This window comes from Boleophthalmus pectinirostris, unplaced genomic scaffold (genome assembly GCF_026225935.1).
Source record: "Boleophthalmus pectinirostris isolate CB_2022bp ecotype Guang Dong unplaced genomic scaffold, ASM2622593v1 HiC_scaffold_6, whole genome shotgun sequence".
Taxonomy (NCBI): domain Eukaryota; kingdom Metazoa; phylum Chordata; class Actinopteri; order Gobiiformes; family Gobiidae; genus Boleophthalmus; species Boleophthalmus pectinirostris.
Genome location: NW_026571447.1, coordinates 9065751 through 9088824, shown reverse-complemented (window position 1 = coordinate 9088824; position 23074 = coordinate 9065751). Strand labels below are relative to the sequence as shown.

Sequence of the window (23074 nt, the reverse complement as noted above, 5' to 3'; positions counted from 1 at the left end):
TCAGTAAGAGACAGTTTCAAGACTCATTTTCTGTTATTTAAAAACAAAACAAAAAATCAGCTATAATCATAAAACATATAACATCCAGATTGTCCATTGTCGTATATCATCTATGACTATGCATGTCATGATATGGGATCTATTTCAACAGCAACATTTAGATTCAGTGCAGTAGTTATTACAGTCATACACAGAATATAATAATGTAGTAATAATAATTAGATGTCCCATTTGATGTACCGGAACTGTGGAGCAGACTTCTGTGCAGTCACACTCTCAGCTGGGGGAGTGGTGACAGAGGCCTCTTTCATCAAATGTGCAAAATCTGAAAAGTAAATAAAATCATGAGATAAGTTGACATTTTAGCTTGATGTAAAGATGTTTTAAAGAACACACATTATGGATTATTGTATTGTTATTGGCCTTTAAATGTCATTAAAAAAACTGTCTGTTGTGAGCTTTAATCCATGTTAGAATGTTGTTACCTCCTCAAATACATGCCTGGAGTTGAGTTTTGTTTCATGCGCATGTTTGATTAACCCTGCATTATTAATCTGTCTATGTTCTGTTCCACTTTGTGATGTCATGAAGGTGTCGTTTTCAAGTTAACACCTACCTTTAACCTTTTGTTTAGTAGAGATTGGCAATTCCAGGTTTATTCTAGTGAAGGTGTATGTGAAGGTGTATGGAGTTTAAAAACACAATGGAGTCTTCCTGTATTGCCTCATGACATCACAAGATGGAGTGTTTTCCATTTGAGAGAAGAACTAAGCCTGAATATGCAGGGTTTATGTGTTAAACATGTGTGAATGAAACAAAACACAACTCCAGGTCTGTTTGTGATGAGGAAAAAACATTACAACATATAAAACATGCTCTTCAGTATTTTTTGCTTTGGCTTCTCATGTTTTAGAACTTAGGATAATGTCTTTGTAAAGAACCAGTAATTATTTTCATGCTTGGCCACTCCCCATACTGAAATCTAGAGTAGGGCTCTATCTACTGGCAGCAGAGAGAATTACCAATGAGGGGAATAAAACACAAACGTTAGCTCTTTAAGAAACATTCCCAGACATGTTGACAATGTAAACACACAGTAGTAATGATGGTGATGATTTATGGACTCACCACGGGGTAATGTACAATATACAATATGCTGTGATGCAACAAACCTGGGAAAATTCAAACTGCTTTGTGGGGAGTGAATTTACTACACAAGATTAATCAAAGAAGCGTGAATGAATGAAGGAAAATGCAACTTGATATATGTGTTTGATGAGGGAACAATATTCTAACATGGTCAAAAGCTTGAAAAAGGCAATTTTGCGTAATATGTGCTCTTTAAAGTGTATTGTGCAACTTTTTTGGTGAAGGGTCTGTCAAATGCTTTTCGTTATTGCTTTGTTATTTGTTATTGCTTTGTCTGGAAGGTTTCACAGTATACATGCATCACGAATTTCGAACGTCTAGTCATTGCGCAATGCATACTGGGAAGAATTTTCCAAAAAAGTGAGCATCAAACTGCCATGTTTGATTTCCCATTGGGATGCGTGTATTGACAAAGCCAGTCTTTTCTAGTCTTTTGAACCATGTCGCTTTTGTTTCTGGTTCTAATATCGTCATATTTTAATTCTGGGATTCGGACATTGTAATTGTGCGGTTGTTGGATGTCTTAACAGCGGAAAACAACTCGGGAAATGGGCTTCGGAAGTTTGCGAACTCCATAACTGCAAAAGGGAATCAGATCTGTGTGACTGCAAACCTCTGTTCAAACTGTTTCCCTTCCCAACGGATTTGAAAAACAGTGAAAGGCGAAGGTAATGGGCAGTATTGATACACAGGAAAGACGAAAAAGGTAACCTTTCACTGCCTAAATCATCCTGAGTTTGTAGCGAACATTTTGTATGTGGAGTGCCAACAAAGTGGGATCCCATTTGTTAAGTGAGAGGTACAGAAGACAAACAGGCTGAGCTTGCACTTTCTTGCTCTTGTGGCTTTACAGCAACATCACGTCTTGGTCACTTTGCAGTGGAAAGTGTTTCTTGGCAAACAGCTGGTGCCTTTTGCTTTGGCGCTGACTTTTCGTAACCAAGGTGGAGCGAGGGATCGGGGTTTTGCGTTGATGGTGCTTCACATACAAAATGTTCGCTGCAAACTCAGGATGATTTCTTAGGCAGCCAAAGGTTTCCTTTTTTGTCCTTCCTGGGGATCAATCCTGCCCATTGCCTTTGCCTTTCACTATTTTTCAATTCCGTTGGGAAGGGAAACAGTTTGAACGGAGGTTTGCCATCACACAAATCTGATTCCTTTTTGCATTTATAGAGTTCGCAAACTTCTGAAGCCCATTTTCTGCTGTTTGGATCCAACAACCACACAATTATAATGTCTGAATTCCAAAACTAAAATATGACAATATCAGAACCAGAAACAAAAGCGATATGTTTCAAAAGACTTGAAAAGATCGGCTTTGTCAATAGACACATCCCACTGGGAAATCAAACATGGCGGTTTGATGCTCACTTTTTTGGAAAATCCTTCCCAGTATGCATTGCGCAGTGACCGGAAGTCCAAAATTCGTGATGCATGTATTGTAGTAAACCTTTCTATTTTCATGGAGATCACACCTGAGCAAGTTACAGGTCAGATTTGTGGAGAGACAACCCTGCTCACAGTCACAATGCTTGTTTTTCTAGGTATTTTTGAACTATAAAACCACAACTGAATAAATGTAAGGAAGAGCTGTTATACTGTCAAACTATGGAACATTCCCCCAACCAAAAAGTTACACAATGCACCTTTAATGGTCAGCAAAAGGAACTGGACTCACTTGGGATGCATGTAATCCGTGGCTCCTCCCAGAAGCCGCTGGGCAGACACTTGATGACCGGGTTGAGTTTCTGAATGTAGCCGTCCTCGCAGTAGTAACGCACCATGGAGTTGATCTCGTAACGCGAACGCTTCTTGCCAAAGACTTTAGCGTGCGCGACCTTTGGAGGCTCACCGCACGAAGCTAATAAAAGTACACAACACGGTGAGTCACGTCTGAAATTTCCTTACAACTAATTTGAACTATGAGGGAGTGTTAGGATGTGGATTAGCTGAGGAATGAGTGGGGATCGGTGATAGGTGGATGAAAAAAATAATAATTCTGTAATGAAGCTAGCTATAGATTTTGAAGTTTTATGAAAATAGCTGTAAAATACTACATTGTACTTAATATAATGATGTAAAATAATATACATTTGTCTTAAATACAGTCTTCAGATGTTCAAAATCACTTAACAATTTTGTGCATTATTCATTCACTCCATGCTCGGTGGTGGAAAAATCCCAGGTGTACTGGTGAAGACACATGTTCATACTACAAATCATGAGTACTACAAAGAATTCTTCTAGGATACTAATATTACTTAACCAAAAAATGTTTCATCGTTACCCACAAACTTGCCTGTAGTTCTCACAAACCCTTTCACACTTGTTTAGTTTTCGTCTACATTATTTTTTTGGAATGCATATACAGCGACACACAGCACCATACCAGAGTCTCTTCTATAGGTTTGTGATCAACAAAGTGTTTTACAGTTATATGCAGATGGTCACACTTGTCAGATTTTTTGTCTGTTTTGTTCTGTTTTTACAATGTGATCCTTAGGTGAAAAATGAAAGGGTTCATTAAAAAAGTCCAAAAAGGAAGGATTACAATTAGTTCAGGATGAAGTATGCCAGGGAGTTATGCAATAATATGGAGTTAAAGGTGAAGCAGTATGAAGCAGTATGAAGCAGTAAAGTGGAGTAAATACAACAACTGAAGAAGCTGAGTAGCATTATTTACAAAAGGAAATGATTGGATTTACAAATAGTCAGACATGTTTTTGTTAAAGGGGCTGTACCTACATTCCAAGCATCTTAATTACCGTATTTTTCGGACTATAAGTCGCACTTTTTTTCATGGTGTGGGTGGTCCTGCGACTCTGGTGCGACTGACAGCCGCGAGAGGCTCTAGGCTTGTGTATTAGTTTTTTGCACATATCTCCTGCAGGAAAAGCCACTGTCCTGCTGCAAGTAGTGAAATATGCAGCAGAAAACGGTAATCGAGAGAAAAGTTTGGAGTGAGCGAGAGGGACTGGCAGAAAGCAGGAATAGAGAACACAGCTTCACGGCAACCAGGTGGGTGCAACATGCAACTTTCCTAGAAGTCATTGGATGACAAAGCATGGACTTCAGTGACAACCAAAGTTGCGCAGAGTTGCTCAGAAGTGACACCGAGGATGAAGAATTCAATGGATTTAGTGATTTGGAGTGAGATGGAGACTTTGGTAAAATTATGTTCTGTTGTTTATGCTATAGTTATCTGAATAATTGTTAATATGTTACGTTGTTAATGCCTATTCAGCCTGTTGTTCTTCATTCTGTTATTACTATAACTTGTCTTTCAAGATGAAATGTCGATTCCGGGTCCCTGATTTTATAAAATAAATTTCCACCAAAAAGTGCAACTTCAAGTCTGGCGCGACTTATAGTCTGAAAAATACAGTATTCACCATAATGAGTTTATAAGTGCGTTTCACAACTTTCAGAGGACAGGGCTGAGTTCTGCAGTCATGATAATGCAAATAATTAGCATGCTAACAGTGCACTACAATAGTGCTACAATGTATCTGCACTGTGGTAAAAAAAATCAACTACATGGTTTAACTACACAGAAGAAAATCAGGTACAGTACAGCCCCTTTAAAATCACTTAAGCTGAAGTTCACTCACTGACTCCCTTCTTGCAGGTGTAGGACAGGTGGTAGTTACAGGGCACATCACTCCACTGGCCCTGCTCGTGCCACACCATCACAGCACAGTCCTCTCCAGACAGGAAGTAGCTGTCCGGCTGCCCCTTGGACCAGTTTTCATACAACTGAGCACAGAGTTGACAGTGGCCATTAGAGAAAAAATATCATACATTATTAAATCCATGTGATTGAGACAACAAAAACATACAAAGTGTACAAGGTATTCTATATACTGACCAGAGGGCTGCCATCTGACCAGCGGAAGTCTCCCTCAATAGTTCTGTCGTTCAGTCCAATCCACTGATATTCTTTGAATTTATCTAAAAATTAGATGTAAAAAAATCTGGAAAAATTATACAATATTAAAAAGATATTACATGTTTCAGTACATTTACACAGACATTTAATAAAACTCACCATGTCATTTTCACATACTGTACCAGTTACTTTGTACTTGTCCTTCCCCCATTAAATAGATAATAGAAAATAGCAAATAAAATAAATAAATAAACATACCATACATAACATAAAATAACAATAATACTATAAAAATTTAAATATATATATAAATGTAATAATAAAATATTTTGTAGGTACGTATTTTAAATGTGATACTGTATTCCACACAAATATACACATAAGCTTTCAGTCTTTTTTAGCCTATGCTTTTTTGAAATATAAATTTGTATGTGTTTTTAAGGCTGCCATGGTAGCAGCTGAGAGGGTTCCACAGCCCCCAGCAGCAGTGTGTGTGATGGCGACCCCAGATCTGATACCAACAGAAGCTGTGGAATGAGGGAGGGGCATTAAAGGCTTTTTGTTGTGTCTTTCCTGGTAATATCTGCTATCTACTATCATAATGTGGTGTCAGGACAAGCATGCTGCATTCCTGACGACTTTAAAGACGACTTATCTTGTCGTCTGCTTTATAGTTATAATCTACAACACCCATAGCTCTTTATGTCATCATATGGACAATTTAAATAGCAATATTCATCTAAAATGACTTAATAAAAGAAACAAATCTACTGATTTCTGCGTTAGAAAACTGTAGTGCCCAATGGGAGCTGATGTCGCTGTAAACGTCATCACAACAAAGAGCTGAAGTAAGTAGCAGTGGGAGTAAAAATGGTTGATCAGCAAAATGTGAGCGACTGAAGATTACTCAAACATGCACAAATCACAAAATAACTTTGAGAGTTTAAATGGTAAAGGGAAATAACTATAAAATTTTTATAGTCAACAAAAAAGTTGATTCGATATTATCTTTGTTTTTGCTTTCATCTTTAAAGTTGTGTTTACTTCATTATTACTGTGGGCATAACGAGCATAACCATCACTATCCTAAAACGTACGTGTTCAAATGAGTGGTCCAAGCAGCAAGTCTCTGAAGCAAATCTTTGCCTCCATCTGGTGGTCCAACATGGCATTTCATGTACTTATCTACAATAGTTTTTTGTTTTCTACAATTCTCGTGTGTTTGAAGACACATATTCAAAGTAATTAAGTTACTTTACTGAAGTACTTAATTATTTTTTGAGGATCTTTAATTGGGTTGTATTTCTTGTTGAGAGCGTATTACTTTGACTCCACTATATTTGAGGCGTAAAATATAAATACTGTCTATACTACATTTTTAAATAAGATGCTAATATACTTGAATCAGTATTCCACGTCCATGTGGAATACAGTCAGAGGCTGGTAGAGTAGCAAAAAAACTTACTGAAGTTAGAGTAGCATGATACAAAATAACAGTACTCAAGTAGAAGTACAAAGTAGTGGTCCAAGAAGAGATATATTAAGAGTAAAAAGTATTTGGTAAAAGTACTAAAGTAAGAGTAACATGACGAGTGAATGTTGAGATGTAACATCCGATTTATAATTTAAGTTAATGTAATTGGAAGGACAAAGCATCAAATAATGCACAAACTGGAATTTTCAAAGGATAGACACAACAATTAGACAACTATTGATTTTGTCACATATTACAAGCACCACCCAGGTGCAGCTCCTATAGCCTCACCATTGATGTAGTGCTGCTCCTCGGGGGTCATGACAGACACCAGGTGCCCTCCACACAGACGGCAGTGCTGTTCGGCTGTGTCCCAGCTCTGACGACTGGAGAAGTGACGGTAACAGAATCCATGGAACTTATCCCAGCCCGGCTCACACATTTCCAGGTCTGCACACAACCAAAGAGGAATGCTAATTGTTACGCTAATAATGTTTGTAGATATAATTGTTTACCTAACTAAACTAAACTAAAATATAAAAGTTTACCTAACTCGCACAGGTCCCCATGGTACCCAGGCAGACAGATGCATGAAAATATACTGGATACTTCTTCGATACAGGTTCCTCCATTCAAACAGGGGCTCTGTAGGCAGGTGTCTGATAAAAACACAATTAGAGATTAAAGTTTTTTAATCAGTTACACAAAATATCTACAGTGTCAAATAAACCTGTCCCCATAACATATTTAAAAGCGTGATTTGTAGCTACAGAAAAATGATAAGCAGTGACGCATGTGAAACAAAGGATCACCCATAATTTTGAGATACAATGACATTTCTCTCATCTCAAATTAACAGAGTTTAGCATCATTCACTGATTCTCTAAAAATCTGCAGTGTTTTTCAGTCTCAGAATATTTGAAGTACTGAGCCCCAAAAAATATTGTTCTAGCGTTCATATTCATTTCATATTAATTCACATTAATTATTGCTATAAGTCATTATAGTAATTTTTGTGACAGGTCTAGCTAGGGTAAAATTAGATTCAGTGTATCTGTACAGTCTACGTCCACATTATCCAAATATAAGACCCTGCTGGCAGACAGTGGCACGTAACAGAAGGATGGCCCACATTTTATAAATAATAACTAAGTGGGTGACTGCCCCTTTACAGTTCTCACGTGACGTACCTGACAAACCTGCTGCGGACATCCTGACCTCTGGGACAGAAGCAGCCATGGCTGGGTGTGCCTCCACGTCTCCCGTCACTTCTTGAGGGGTGGGGGTGTGGAGGGGCACGTCCTGGTCATCTGGTGTGAGAGGATCATCTGATGTTTCTTCATAAGAATGCCATGGACAGACTTCCCCTGATGACATGGAGTCGTCCTCTTCTGTCCAAGGCTCTGTCAGTTCAATACAGCACACGTCAGGGCAGGGGATGTGTTGGTATCTCACAAGTGCAGTCATATTACAGTTCAGAGGTTTTCATTTGAAAATGAATCTAATGAAATTTTGGTTTATACCCACTTGAAATGAATGTCATGCCACTAACAAACCTAATTTAAAGGCACAATGTGTAACATTCTGGAGGTGACACCTCCAGAAAGGTGACACCTGAACGATTCCATGGAAATAGGAAGTTAAAGGCATACTTCGGAACATTCTCCATGGAGATAGATCAGTTTTCCACCATTCAGTGGAAGTCTTTTTTTTGTATGGTTTTAACTTTGGGTTCCGGCAATAATATTTAGACTTATTTAGACTTGCAACTTGATTTTCACTTTTTGGGTCAAAAGAAATTCACAAGTGTCTCTATATTTACAAATAAAAATGGCAAGGCATTTGAATCTCACCATTGATGTTCCTGTCGGTTGGTCTCTGTCAGGTGCTCCACCCCTGTCCCTGCCTCAGCCTCACCTGTCACCGTGGTGACGGGGCTATAAAGTACTTCAGATCGAGACTCTTGGGGTGGCCCATCGGACTTCGGCTCCCAGCCCAGTGTCACGCTCTCATAGGAAACCAGGGTTATCTGCGGGAAGTCCCAATCTACTGTTGTGCTGTCCACTGTAGGCAGAGGGCAGAGGAAGAGCCAAAAATAGTACTGAAGTAAGAGTAATGTTACTTCAAAATAATATTAATATTGTAAAAGTAGAAAATAGTGGTACAAGAAAGTACTCAAGTGAGTGTGTTTTTTTTCCATATTTGCAGCTTTGTGGTCAAAAACATGTAAATCTATGAGTGACTCCAGTGGCCACAGCACTGACATCACGCAGGACTACCCTGATTACAGCCAGGTATTTCTGATACAAACACCTGGCTACAGGGGCCAAGTTTGTAGCGTGGATACCTATTAGACCAGTCAGAGTGTTTGTATACCTCCAGACCCCACCCCTCCTCCCCCCTCTCTTTTCTTCAGTCCCCCAGGTACTGCCCAGATTAGAAACTGGGCAATGTGGTTGTGGGCAAAGTTTAAAAAAAGTTATTATATTATAAATGTACTACCCACCTCTGGCTGTAGGCTCTGGACTCAAACTATGTCCATTCACTTCCATTTCTTCACCTGACAACTCTCCAGACCCATCTTCAGATATGGTGACGTTCAACATCTCAGCTTGACTGTCTCCTTCTAATTCTTCGTCTGGTTCTTCTGTGTTTTGGTGAATGTGAGTGGAGATTTGGGAGATGAGTTCCTCCTCCGCAGGGGTAGAGGGCAGTGTGATGTATGTGGGTGAAATGAAAGTGACTGCGTGGAGAGACGTGTGTGAGTGGTCAGTGTCAGTCAGTGGTTCAGGTGTGGGCCTCTTCAGAAGGTAGAGGAGAACTCTGGAGCATTGGTAGATCATCTGGAGAAGCCACTGTAGTGAGCTCAAGAATGTCAGAGGATGGAGGTTCTGTTGAAAAGACAAAAATCTAAATTATTGATTCACAATAGCCACAGTGCCTAGTATGTGTGTAATGTACTTAAAGATTCACTGAGTAATTTTCTCCTAAAACATCTAATAATTTTGCTTGCTTTTTATTTTACTGCTAAAAATGATGCTGTGAAAAACATAAACTGTTACCGTAAGTAGATTCTCTTGTGTCTGTTTAATGTCATACTGCGGAACACTCCAGGTAAGGTAATAAAATACAGGTGGTGAACCAAGAAAAGTTACATAATAAGAACCAAGAAAAGTTACATAATAACTAAATAAATTTGTAAAAAAAAAAAAAAACAAAAAAACTATAGTATTACAAATGTAGGCAACATTAGAACTGTTTATACTTGATACACTTGATTCATACTAATTGTTTTTCATCTTGGGATATTTCTAGTTCTGTGACATCAACATTTTTTGCATTTGTATTAGTATTTTGTCTATATTTTTTTTCGGAATACACTAGACAGTTTGCAAAAACCATGAAAATGTGAGTTTGGGCACCAGCAAATCAGCGAAGAGCCATACATTCAGAGTTGTCAACGATTCCCGAAATCAAGGATTTAAAGTCATAACAAAGAGAATGTTTGGTGAATTTTATCAAGGGGAAAGACGTTATTGCTCTTCTTCCTACGGATTTGGGAAAAGCTTAATATACCAGTTAGCCCCATTAGTGGTGCATTACATACTTCACGACCAAAAAGCAGCGATTGGTTAAATGAAAAAAGTACCCGCTTACTATCGATCGAACAAATTCTAACACTGCAAGGTCAGACAGTTTCCAACGAACTGAAACCGGCTGATGAATCAGGCTACACTTCAGATTCTTTGCTCATATTTGTTGAGTGTGCCAATTTGAGTGAATATAACAATTCAAAGCTTTAAAAAAATCTCAGCACAATGATATACCTGATGCAGAAGTGGAATAAGCCCCAGTTACAATTGGAGTGAGTAGATGTCCCGGTGCAGGGTTTGTGCTCTCCTGTCCGGGTTCCTCTGTCGTCTCACTGGCTGCTGTTTCATCTTCTTCTCCTGAATCTTCTTCTTCTGTTGGATCGGTGACCTGGGACATCTCATCACAGACAGTAGTCTTTTCTTCAAGCTCCTCAGAAACTTCAAGGACTATGGTTGAATTGTCTATTTCAAACTCCAAAGTGTGGTCTTCACGCGAACTAGTAAAATCGCTTTCAGTATGCGAAATGAAGACATGTTGTGTTTCATTTTTTTCTATTAGACTTTCAGTTGTGTTATGGTCCAAGTGCTCAAAACCTTCTACACTGGGTGAGGTGGATTCTACAGCTTCAGTGCTGTCATCTGGAAGTGTTGTGTAATCTGAACTTAAAGGAACTTGTTGAAAAGACTCATGATACTCGCTTTTTATGACTATATCTTCCATATAGGTTGTGGTTAGGTGTTTTTCAGGTATTGGAGTATGAAGATTATCTGTAGTATAGTCTTGTGTTGGAGTGGCAGAGAGGTTTTCTATGGGCTCCTCTGTGTGGTGGACCATGGGGCTGTCTTGAGATGTCACTTCATCCATGTCTTCTTCCTTAAAGTACATATGATAGTTTCACTTCCTGGTTGGACACAGGCAGCAGATAAATACAGACATACGTAAAGTTAATTCTACAACTATTTACCTGGCAGCCTGTAATGTTAAGACAAGAGCAAAACTTGTATAAATTGACAATAATTAGACTAATACAACTGAATGTTGACAGATTTGTTTTGTGAAATAATAAATAAAATAAAATAAAACAAGCAGAAAAATGCCTTGTAAATTGTAAAATGTACATTGTCCATGCATTTTGGATGAAATACACTGTACTGTATTTTTTGGACTATAAGTCACACTTTTTTCATGGTTTGGGTGTTTCCTGCGACTTATAATCCGGTGCGAATTATATATTAAAATTTTCAGACTTACAGCCACGAGAGGGCGCTCTAGGCTTGTGTGTCAGTATCTATTACTCCTCTACCACTGTCACTTCACTCTACTGCGCATGCCTCCTGTAGAAAAAGCCGCTGTCCTGCTGCAAATAGTGAAATATTCAGCTGAAAACAGTAATCGAGCAGTAGAAAGAAAGTTTGGAGTGAGCGAGAAACGTGTAAGGGACTGGCGGAAAGCGGGGATGGAGAACACAGCTTCACAGCAACCAGGCGGGTGTGCCATGCAACTTTCCTGGAAGTCACTGGATGAATCGACAAAGCCTGGAATTCAGTGACAAACGAAACCATGCTGTTGGGATTCAGAAAGGCCTCTAACTGGAACTGATGCTGAGTCTGACGACAGCTACATAGAAGAGGAAGCGGCGCTCTGTTAACATCGTGGATCTATGGTTTATCTCCGGAGTTCGTGCAGCAGTGACACAGAGGAGGAAAAATACAGTGATTTAGTGATTTGGAGTGAGATGGAGAGTTTGGTAAACTTATGTTCTGTTGTTTATGCTATAATTATCTGAAGAACTGTTCATATGTCACATTAACATATTAACGCCTCTTCAGCCTGTTTGTTTTGTTGTTTTTACTATAATTTGCCTTTAAAGATAAAATGTCGGTTCCTGGTCTCTGATTTTGTAAAATAAATTTCCCCCAAAAGGAACGACTTATAGTTCAGTGCAACTTATATATGTTTTTTTCTTCTTCATAGCGCATTTTTTGGCTGGTGTGACTCAGACTCTGTAGTGAGTTATAGTCCGGAAAATACGGTATTAATGACATACTCATCGCTTCTTCCTTCCTTCCACAAAATGCCACTTAAGCAATGCAAAACTATGACAAATATTTAGCACAGGCACTATTCCACCAAACCAAATAATCATTATAAAAATATGAAACCTGTCACACGCACTGTAAATGAGTGAATGGAGTAAATGATGTCGTGGTCCGTGTCGTCGGGCTGTGTGGCAGGCTCACCCTGAGGGGAGTCTGTGTAAGCACCATTCTCACCTGAAATAGAAACAGGGACATGAGGAGTGAGCAAAGTACAGACTGAGGAAACTTTTCTCCTGAGCAATGGCATATTTGAGGACATGACTCAGGTGTCACCAACAAGGAAATCTTAAAAAAAAGAAAAAAAAGAAAAGGGATTATTTTGCAATCTGCATGTGTGTATTTGTGTATGTGTGTCCATTCACAGTTTTGATGTAAATAATCATGGAAAAAAGGAAGAAAATAAATGAAAAATGTCTAAACTTTTGACAGGTAATGTATGACTGAAAAAGCAGCCCAAACCACAATGTTCTGAATGTGATTCTTTTATTAGATTGTCGGTTCAGTGTTCTTGTCATTTCTTCTGGATGTGTTTAAAATGTGAAGTTTGAACAGAATCCTTTTATTAAAACATAAATCCCACAATTACAATTTCTCCAAACCTTTCAGCCCTAGTTTCTGCCCTCTTACCTCTGAAGCAGTACACATCATGCAGTGTGTGTGGCTCAGGGAAGCCTGTCTGGTTACTGAAGCGATAGACAGTCCTGACCCCGGGCTCCCCTCCCCCACAGCGCTCTCTGGGGGTCACGATGGGGTAGCGCACACTGCCGTCCGCGAGCCACCCGGGGCTGCAGTGGTTCAGGCCGTCGTTCCAGGCGGCGTACAGCTGAGCGGTGGTCGCCAGCTCTGCTCCCAGGGACTGGCAGAAAGACTTCGCCTCAGAGAAGTTGAAGCGCTCGGGGGCAGGGCCATATAACACCTCACCTAAGAGAAACCAAGACCACTATGTAATTATATACTAACAAAAAAGTACTGCTGATTAGGGATGGGGTACAGTTGACAGATAAGATCTTTGTATTTTTGGTATGAACATAACGCATCTTTTGTATTCGGCTTTAAAAAAGTATTTTTAAAAAGTGTTAAAGCAGACCTATTTTGCAAAATCATCTTTTTAGAGCTTTTATAGTTGTTTCACCATTTACTCTTCCAAAGTTGTAACTGGAGTGATTTCTGCATGTTTCAACAACCTATGATCGCTTATTTTCAAGGCATCATCTTGTCAATCAACCCCCGTTTTCACTGCCACCCGTACACGCCCACTGCTCTGTACTTCGTTCTCCAGTTTTATTTTCTTAATCAGTGATACATGTAGCATTCAGCAGCGCTGGGTAGTCATTTTGGTGCAAATGAAAAATAATCCACTGCGGCTTTGTGTTGTGATGATATTCACAGTGACGTCCGCTCCCATTGAGCTCTGCAGTTTTGTAAAACGGACTTGTTTTATTCGTGTTATTACTACTATTAAGTAGTTTTAAAATAGTGTGTGATGTAAAATGTACAAATTATAATGATCCACGGGTGTCATAAATTATAACTATATTGCAGACACAAGCACAATAGGTCTTCTTTAACAAAGTCAATAACATATAACTTTGAGGTCTGACTCCAGTTGACTTCTAATGAAAAATCTGCAACTCTCTCTCTGTAACAGCTACTGTGAGGCTTCTCATTCTGCCTTTAAAATGTTTGTTTTAAATCAAGAGATCAGCAATAATAACAGGCCAATCAGGTGCCTTATTTTCCTTTGCCTCACTTGGCTACATTAGACTGCCACTGTACACTGTGGTTAATGTCACACTCCCTCATTCCACTTAAGTTTACAGTCTATGCAGCCACAATTTTGATACAGTTGCAAATTGAAATGAATGTCTAATAATGTCGAGTGGTAATGTTACTAAAAAAGTAAGCAAAGAATCCCACTCACCCCTGATGTTTTCTACATAGCAGTAGACATCGTACAGTTCCTCTGACTCTAAGAGCCCGTAGTTCCTGACCCCGGGCAGTTCATCCAAATCCCCCAAACAGCCTTCCCTGGGCATCTGAATCGGATATCTGGAAACACAAAGACACACAAGTAAAGATAGGAAACACTTAATTTTATACAAAAAAATCTAACATTTAAAAAATTGTGGCATGCAATTTTGTGAAATAGTGAAAAGAGAAAAACAATCATGTACAGCCAGTTTAGGTAGAAATGTATAATCCTAAACAAGCTTCCATTATTATTTTTTTAACTCTCAAATTGTAAATTTCATGCAAGCTTCACTAGGGGGCACCAAATATAAAAGAACCCTTGAATCAGTGGCTATCTTCAGTGCACACCAAAAATCTAATTATTCAAACTATTGACGTTACATTGATGTGAATAATCTTGACAAATAAAAGTCTGCCAAAAAAAAAATGTAAAGAGACAAAAATGAAAGAAAAAAACATTAAAAAGATTGAAAGAGCTTTTATTGATTATCATTCAGACTATAAGTCGCTCCGGAGTATAAGTTACACCAGCCAAAAAATGCATAATGAAGAAGAAAAAAATATATATAAGTCACATCAGACTATAAGTCGCATTTTTGGGGGAAATTTATTTTATAAATCAGGGACCAGGAACCGACATTTCATCATGAAAGGCAAATTATAGTAATAACAACAACAAGAATAAAGAACAACAGGCTGAATAGGCGTAATGTTAACATAACATATTAACAGTTATTCAGATAACTATAGCATAAACAACAGAACATAAGTTTACCAAAGTCTCCATCTCACTCCAAATCACAAAATCCATTGAATCCACTGAATTCTTCATCTTCGGTGTCACTTCTGAGCAACTCCGCGCAACTTCGGTTGTCACTGAAATCCAGGCTTTGTCATCCAATGACTTCCAGGAAAGTTGCATTGCGCACGGCTCAGTTGCTGTGAAGTTGTGTTCTCCATTCCCGCTTTCTGCCAGTCCCTCACAAGTTTCTCGCTCACTCCAAACTATCTTTCTGCTGCTTGATTACTTTTTTCTGCTGTATATTTCACTACTTGCAGCAGGACAGTGGCCTTTTCTGCAGGAGACATGTGCACAAAACCAACACACAAGCCTAGAGCCTCTTGCAGCTGTCAGTCTGAAAATTTTAATATATTAGTTGCACCTGAGTAGAAGTTGCAGGACCGCTCAAACCATGAAAGAAAATGCGACTTATAGTCCACAAAATACAGTAATTTCTCTACAAAATATAACAGAGACTCAGAGGACTCATCTACACGCATAATCTTCAAAAACACCCTGAAAACTTGTTCAAAACTGCTTCCTTTGTGTTTGTGTCTTTGAGTGTCATGAAAAGTGCTATGCAAGTATTATGTACAATTATTATGCTACTATTATTATTATGTACTGTGCTTGTGGTGGTCACCTGACTGAGTGGTCGGAGAGCCAGCCTGCGTCACACTGCTCGTATCCGCTGGTATAGGCTGCATAGAGCTGCTGTGGAGAGGCCATCTCAGCCCCGATGTCCTCACAGGCTTCACGGGCCTGATCAAAGGTGAAGGCGTAACGGCTGGAGGCAGCACGGTAATGAAAAACCACCCCTGGGAAACACACGGAGATGGAATTATACATATATATATATAGTGTTTTTGAGACATTTAGCCAAGTCTGTTTTGATCCAGTACCATGTAATACTCACTATGATTGAGTTATGTATTAAATTGCACTGAAAATCCCCTGCTATAATAATTACTGCTTTTTTTTTTTTCCATTCTTGTCATTTTCTTTGCTCCACCCCAGCTTGAACTGATCTAAAAATATGTGCAGAAAAACTAAAACACAAATTACGTTTTTCAGTTTTGAGAGAAATAGTACTTTTCAATACCTCAGTCTTTTTCAATATATTGTTATTTGAAACCCGCCGGTGTGACTCGGATTACACACAAAAAAATCTAATATCTTCAACTGAAAATAGGAGAAGGAGAGATTTTAACTTTTTGGTTTGTTTGTTTTGATTTAGTATTGATTCGTATTGTATTTTTCGATGCAGACAAACATAATTCAAATAAATAACATAGGCATTTGTCAAACATTTTACAGTGCAAAATATGCTGTATCTTTGCGTGAATGAAATCAGTCCTCTGCGCATGAAAAGGCAGGCGTTCTAAACTTGAAATATGAGGTCCCAAATGTGTGTGGTCAGGAGATCCAGAATCTATTGGTTTGTGAGCATTGAATGAGAAAACAATCCATCACTGTAACACGTCACACAAAGGAGGACCGAAGAGAAGGGATGAAAATACAGATGGGTTTTGGTGCTCCTATAGATTTTTAAGCAGATTTAAGCAGACAAATTTTTAGGAGTTATGATTGATGAAGGTCTAAACTGGAGGTCTCATATAAATTACACAATAGGGAAAATTTGAACGGAGGTTTGCAGTCACACAGATCTGATTCCCTTTTGCAGTTATGGAGTTCGCAAACAAATTTGTCGAGCCGTTTTCCACTGTTAGGACATCCAACAACCACACAATTATGATGTCTGAATCCCAAAACTAAAATATGAGGATATCAGAACCAGAAACAAAAGCGACATGGTTCAAAACACTAGGAAAGACTGGCTTTGCCATCCCACTGGGAAAACAAACATGGCGGTTTGATGCTCACTTCTCACTTTCGAAAAATCCTTCCCAGTATGCATCATGCAATGACCCGAAGTCCGAAATTCATGATGCATGTATTAACTGTGATTAAAAATCTATATCCCGATAATTATTAAAGTTGCTGACACTTAAAAATTTTATGGATATGAATATTAATAATTTTAATATTATGAATAAGTTCCATATTTAAACAAATGTTACAGTGTTGTACTTTGTTATCAGTGAAAACAACAATGATCTAGCAGAGACTATGATGGATAAGTAGCTGCACATTTTGGTGATAAAATGGCCATTATCACGATTACATAAAATGTCCCACTACTCTTTTGTTTATCATGATAAACGGCATTATTATTTATTTCCCATCCCTAATCTACACTTTTGTAACCAATATTTTCTAATTTGTCGGTAGCATTACCCTTGACTTTGACCAGCACCACATCGTGTGCGTCCTCCAGGCCTTGCTGCACCTCACAGCGGTAGAAGCCTGTGTCGTTGTGCCGGAGTTCGCCCAGTGCCAGGGTCAGGTCTGCGGGGGAGGAGGGGTAGTGCACGAGAGACGCCCGCTCCCTGTAAGCCTCGCTCACCTTCACCCTGTCCCCTCTGGCCACCAGGATCTCCGTCTCCTCACCGCCCGCCCTCACCACCGTCCACTTGACCCGGGGCATTGAGAGCACGGCCAGGCGCCCATTGGAGGAGGGCGAGGGTGGGGGGTGGGCGAGCGAGACCAGGCAGGGGAGAGTTAGGGAGCCCCCCAGAACGGCCAGCACAGGAGGGTTTACGGGGATGGTCACCTGCAGCAGACTGGAGTCATCTGGAAAGACAACAAGCATTAGTGTACTTTTATACATTTAGACAACTAATCATTGAACTATTTCATTAACTATTTTCATGAAGTCAGAAGATAAAGTAGAAGAACAATGGACAATAGTAAAAAGAAATAATCTTGTCTTAATTTTGTATCATTCTCTTGTACTGAAAGAATGACTTAGAAGTAATTATAGACAAGTAGTACTTGTCAATAAAGTCCAACTAAAAAATAAGCTAACTAAAAATGAAAAAGTTTTAATAAGTTAATGATTCTACAAACAGTGTCAAGGGGCCAGTATTTCACATTTTTTATCCAGATTAAGATCAAAATGACACATTTTTACATTTTTAAATACCCCAAAAAGAGCCAAAAGTCTGGATAAAAGCAGGACTGAATTTACAAATCTGCATTTGAATCTTGTGGCTCAAGTCAAGTTTGAAATACAAAATTTATGACAGTGGTGGGCAATTATTTTTTCCATTGGGCCACATGAGAAACAGAAAATATTGTAGAAGGCCAGGCCAAAATGCTTAACTCAATCTGCATAATATTAATTGTATTTCTTTATAAAACGCAGAAATCGGGATTGTTTTTGACAAGCTGGTAAGAGTATATGTTATGACCAAGCAATGAAAAAGTGAAGACAATGAAGTTGTTCAAATGATGGTGTTTGCAAAAAAAGTCAAGTATTCTGCGTATAGGTCTAAGCATAGACTTAGTAAGCGGAACCACAGAAAATTATACTTTAAAAAGCAATAAAAACGTACTAAAGTACAGCCTGCTCCTGTACTACCAGTACTTAAATTACATATGTAATGTACACATTTATAAATAAAAGAATGTCTTAAAGACCTTTACAGGAGTCATCAACAGGAGCAGCTCACAGTGTTAGCATCTAAGCTAACGCTAGTTAAGTTTTGAAGAGAAAAATGTAAACTCGTCTTTGCGCATGTAACCTAGACCTAGAAAAAATGTTAGAAGCGAATCAGAAGAAATTGGATGGATTGCCATGCAGTTTTAGTCCATGCATGAGGTAAAATTATAAAATATGTTTATTTTGTAGTTCCAAATTAGCTTGAACCAGTTGGAGTCAGCCACAGGGTATGTAGCCCGGGAGCTGGACAATGCTCAGGTCTGGGTTATCAGGTTCAGCTGACAGCAAATGGCAGGTGTCTCAGTCATTTTATATTGTACTCTTTTGAGCTGTTTGATTTGATAAGCCATGATTTACATCACCTATAAATCATGTGATGTACAGGTGATGTCGTGTGTGTAATCTACCAGACTCGTGGTGGGAGGAGGAGGATGGAGGCAGAAGCAGCAGACACACAGTGCACCAGAGCACGGACACAGGCGCTCCCAGTCTGTGGAGAAACAAAACATGTCCAGTCTGACTGACATTTTAGTGCAACAAAACACTACATCCACTTTTTTTTCTGCTACTAAAAGGTGTAACTTTTCTGGTGGAGGGTCCGTCAAATACTTTTCTCCATGGAGATGTTATTTTCTTAAATGTTTGACAGTACGGCATTGAACCCTTTTACCATCAGACCAAGTTACAAGTCAGATCTCTGGAGAGGCACCCAAATCCACCTGTAATTGAATAAATGTAAGGTAGAGCTGTCTAAAGTCATATTGTGGAACGTAACAGGCCCAGCAATGACATATCCATAGAAACAAACATGATGGACCCCCAACCCAAAAGTTACACAATGCACCTTTAACTGTGCAACTCACAAACTATAACATTGCTAGAAAAGGGAACAGGAACAGTAGATAATGCTATTAAAACACACTCTTTGACACACATATGCAGTTGAGTTTATAATAAGTTGATTTATCTCCACTTTAAGTTGAATAACAAAAGCACAATCTCCTTGGAAAGCACAAGTGAAATCATAATGCTAATGTAACTGGTCTGGCTGTGAGACATCAGGATTCTGCTCACTCTCCACTGCTCCTCAAAGACACGACAAAGACCCAAGGACACAGCGCTGCCTCTGTCCATCTGCTCCCCACACAGAGGAGGGGCAAATAAGAATATCACAATTATTTTTGCAACAGCAAACAGCAACAACAGTAAAAAAGAGATCATATCCTTTTCATCATGTCCTTGAGAGTCAATGTTTTGAGGTTTATGTTTTGCATAAAAAGTGAATGGACAGTAAAATGCAACCGAAAATGTATTTGATACTAGGGTCATAATAGCTAATATTGGCTTGATTATCTCAAACAATTACTTCTATACTGTCCTAATGAACAATTAAGTATAGACCTAGTATAATTTAAAGTCAATACAGCATGTGGTTTGAGCAGAATTTAGATTTTGAAGGAAGAAATTTGACTCTTTTGGTAGTAAATGGCAATAATTAAAAGGCTATGTGGTTCATCTTCAGGAATCTCAAATAGAAAGCAATTTTTATTAGTTTTTAATAAGACAAACAATAATCCAATTGAAAATCGAGCTATATGAAGAAAAGAACCCATGATTATTTTTCTTTTATCCAGTTCTATTCTGAACAGAAGTTAATTAATTAATTACCATTGCGATTGTAACTGAGTAATTTTTCAGATTTTCTGATTACGATTCTATTTGACAGGCACATTTAACCACAGCTATGACTTGTACACAGTATTTGTTGAGATGCAAAGAACATATCAGTATTCAAATGAAATGTAAATGTGTCACAGAGAGAAGGAGTGACCTTGTGTAATGTCACGACTCAAAGAGGCAGAGGCTGTTTATGAGCTAAACAAACAGCAACAGAAGTGTGGACGTGTGACCACAGCTCAGGCTACTGAGGTCAGTCAAGGTCATGAGAGGCTGCCCACTCACCTCACTCTTCTACTACAGAAGAAGTAGCACACATTTTGAGAGGGGCTTTTAACGCCTACCAAGTTAAAAGGGCTCAAACTTTTGAATTTGAGGTAAGGATTCTATGGTTCTACATCTGCAACCAGTCCTGCTTATCAAAGATCTCCTCACATCTCAGAAGCTTAGCAGGGTTGGCCCTGGTTAGTACTTGGATGGGAGACCACTGGGAATTCCAGGAATTAGGCAAGATACTTCATCCACACACTGCCTGGTGTGTGTGCAGTGTGTGGGTGAGGGCAACAATGGTGCATATTGGCAACCTCACTTCTGTCAGTCTGCCCCAGGCAGTTGTGGACACAATAGTAGCTTACCCCCACTGGGTATGGAATGATTAAAAAATGAAGACTAATGCATTGTAATTACAATAGAATATATTTAAATGAGGGATGGATAACAAATCAGCTCCAATATTTGTCTGTCTTTTTCCCAGATCTGTGGGATACTGACACTTCAATAGTCTGTTATTAAAATGTATAGTTTTGATGTCTTATAATTACTGGGGCTGTCAATGGCAACAAGAGAAAGAGAGGAACAGTCTTATGTGAGTGCAGAATTCATCTTGGTTAAAAGTCAGAAGTGGCAAAAATGCCACAAAAAACAATGCATCACAAGGCACCAAAAATCCTGTCATCCTTGATTCTTTTCAGTCTATTTGCCAAAAGTCTTTCACATTTACATGATAAATTTAAGTAAATAATGTGTCTCAAATGGTACTGTAGTATGTACTTTGTCATTTCAAATCAAATCTCTGTGTGTATAAAACAGCGGTGTGAAAGGCCCAGATGCACTGGATCTGTTTAATTAAAATGCAGCAAACGTCACATCTTCACACTGAAGGAGGCGGGACTGGCCACATCAAATAAAAAACAGAATGCCAGGAAACAACAGCGGATCTGCAAAGTGTAAAGAAAAGTTCAAATAGAACGTGTAACAATGAGTGGACAAAGCTAAATTATGATGTGATGTGAATAGCCTCTCTTAAAGTTCATCCTCCTCTGCTGACTGGTTTTCCTTTTTCCCATTGAACAGATTGCAGTGCAGACCACCACTCACTGTTGGCCCAGCACCAGTGCCACATCGGGCCACCTCAAATGACTTGGTCTGTCCATCTCCGTGGCAACCTCCGTCCCCCGCCTGGCCTTACAGGAAGAGAGGAGCAGCCAAGGAGGGTGAAGAAGGGCAGGGGAAGGAAGAGGGAGGAACAGAGATGGTGGGCCCTCACATGTTGATATTCAAGAAGCATTGGATCTGTTCAGTCTAAAGCAATGCTCCATCTGAGCCTGTGCTGACTCACTTCAGGGCCAAAAGAGTGGATGGGTCACAAGACATAAGTGTCTGCAAAAAGCATCTTCTACAAGGATCAATGATCTGTGAAAGACCAAACTTATGGCCAAGGCCATTTCTCTATGTAGTATTTTAGCAAATTTTACAAATGATGGAGGAGGATCTTCTTTGGAAACCTAATGGGAATGAGTTTCTCAACAAATCAATGAAAAATACCGAAGCAGACCTTTTAATTAAATTGCCATTGTCAAAAACAAAAATGCAAAAAGATCTAGCCTAACAAATGCATGAAAAAAAAAAACCCAATATAAGGGTGGGAGTAAGTAGTCTTAAAAGTACAGTAAAAATGCCAACACAGCATAGAGTTTGGCCACCAAAATGACAGGTTTAAATGAGCCACAGCGCAGCATGCAGCCTATAGGCTATTTACATTTTAGACTTTAGTAATAATTAAAACCAAAACATAAACTAAGTTCCAGTATTAAGTGCAGGCTACTTAACTTATGAGACAAACCTTTTTCTCAGAGTTTTAGGGTCCATTTGCAAATTGTGCCCGTCTCCAGAGTGCAGGTGCGTGGCGTGTGAGTCCGAGGTCTGCTCTAAACACCCCCGCTACAGCTGCTGCCCTGAGCCTGGGCAACGACCGGAGGACCAGAGAGGCGGAGGAGAGGAGGAAGCAAGGGAAAGAGGACAGGAGGAGAGGTGAGCCGAGGGAAGCACGCTGCACCGGGCCGTATAAATAAAGGCCCCCCTCCTCCTCCAGAGCCCTGCCCCTTCTCCGGACCACACGAGTCCCCTTTGCTTCTAATAAAGAGAACAGAGGAAAAGCAGCTCCCTCCCTCACTACAGCTGGAGAGTTCTGATTTAGGCCTAAATTAAACCAGGCCTATACTTTTACACAAACTGCTATAGGCTATATTTATTATGTTTATTATTATCATCCTGTTATTAGCTTATTTCTAGTTATGATGAATTTAAATAATAAAATAATAACATAAAACTATTCAAAACAATAGGCTACAATGGCCATATGGAAAAAGATGACAAGACACTGTATGAAAGATCTCATAACACTGTGTAACACCTTCACACTCCTCAGAATGTAGGCTACTGGTCTCCCATGGTCACTAATCGTGTCCAGCTAAAAGGTAGACCTGTGATATAATGGCCTATGGCAACATTTCAGCATTAAATCGTAGTACTTTCTTTTATATTACCATGTGGCCTTATATCTGTGCAATCCTACTTTTGACAGCCCTATTTCAGC

General features: G+C 39.2%; 1 protein-coding gene across 1 annotated transcript; it reads right to left on the bottom strand.

Annotated features, from left to right (window-relative positions):
* Nucleotides 1–218: 218 nt before the first annotated feature.
* Nucleotides 219–22375, bottom strand: bcan (brevican). The gene is made up of 17 exons (XM_055163435.1): nt 22322–22375; nt 18930–19012; nt 17256–17651; nt 15601–15775; nt 14127–14254; nt 12833–13126; nt 12282–12379; nt 10371–10979; nt 9019–9403; nt 8430–8576; nt 7703–7915; nt 7061–7171; nt 6804–6962; nt 5018–5100; nt 4761–4905; nt 2828–3010; nt 219–325 (listed from the first exon to the last, which is right to left on the bottom strand). The coding sequence occupies exons 1-17, from the start codon at nt 22345–22347 to the stop codon at nt 219–221; spliced, it is 3342 nt and encodes a 1113-aa protein (XP_055019410.1). The 5' UTR covers nt 22348–22375.
* Nucleotides 22376–23074: the final 699 nt, after the last annotated feature.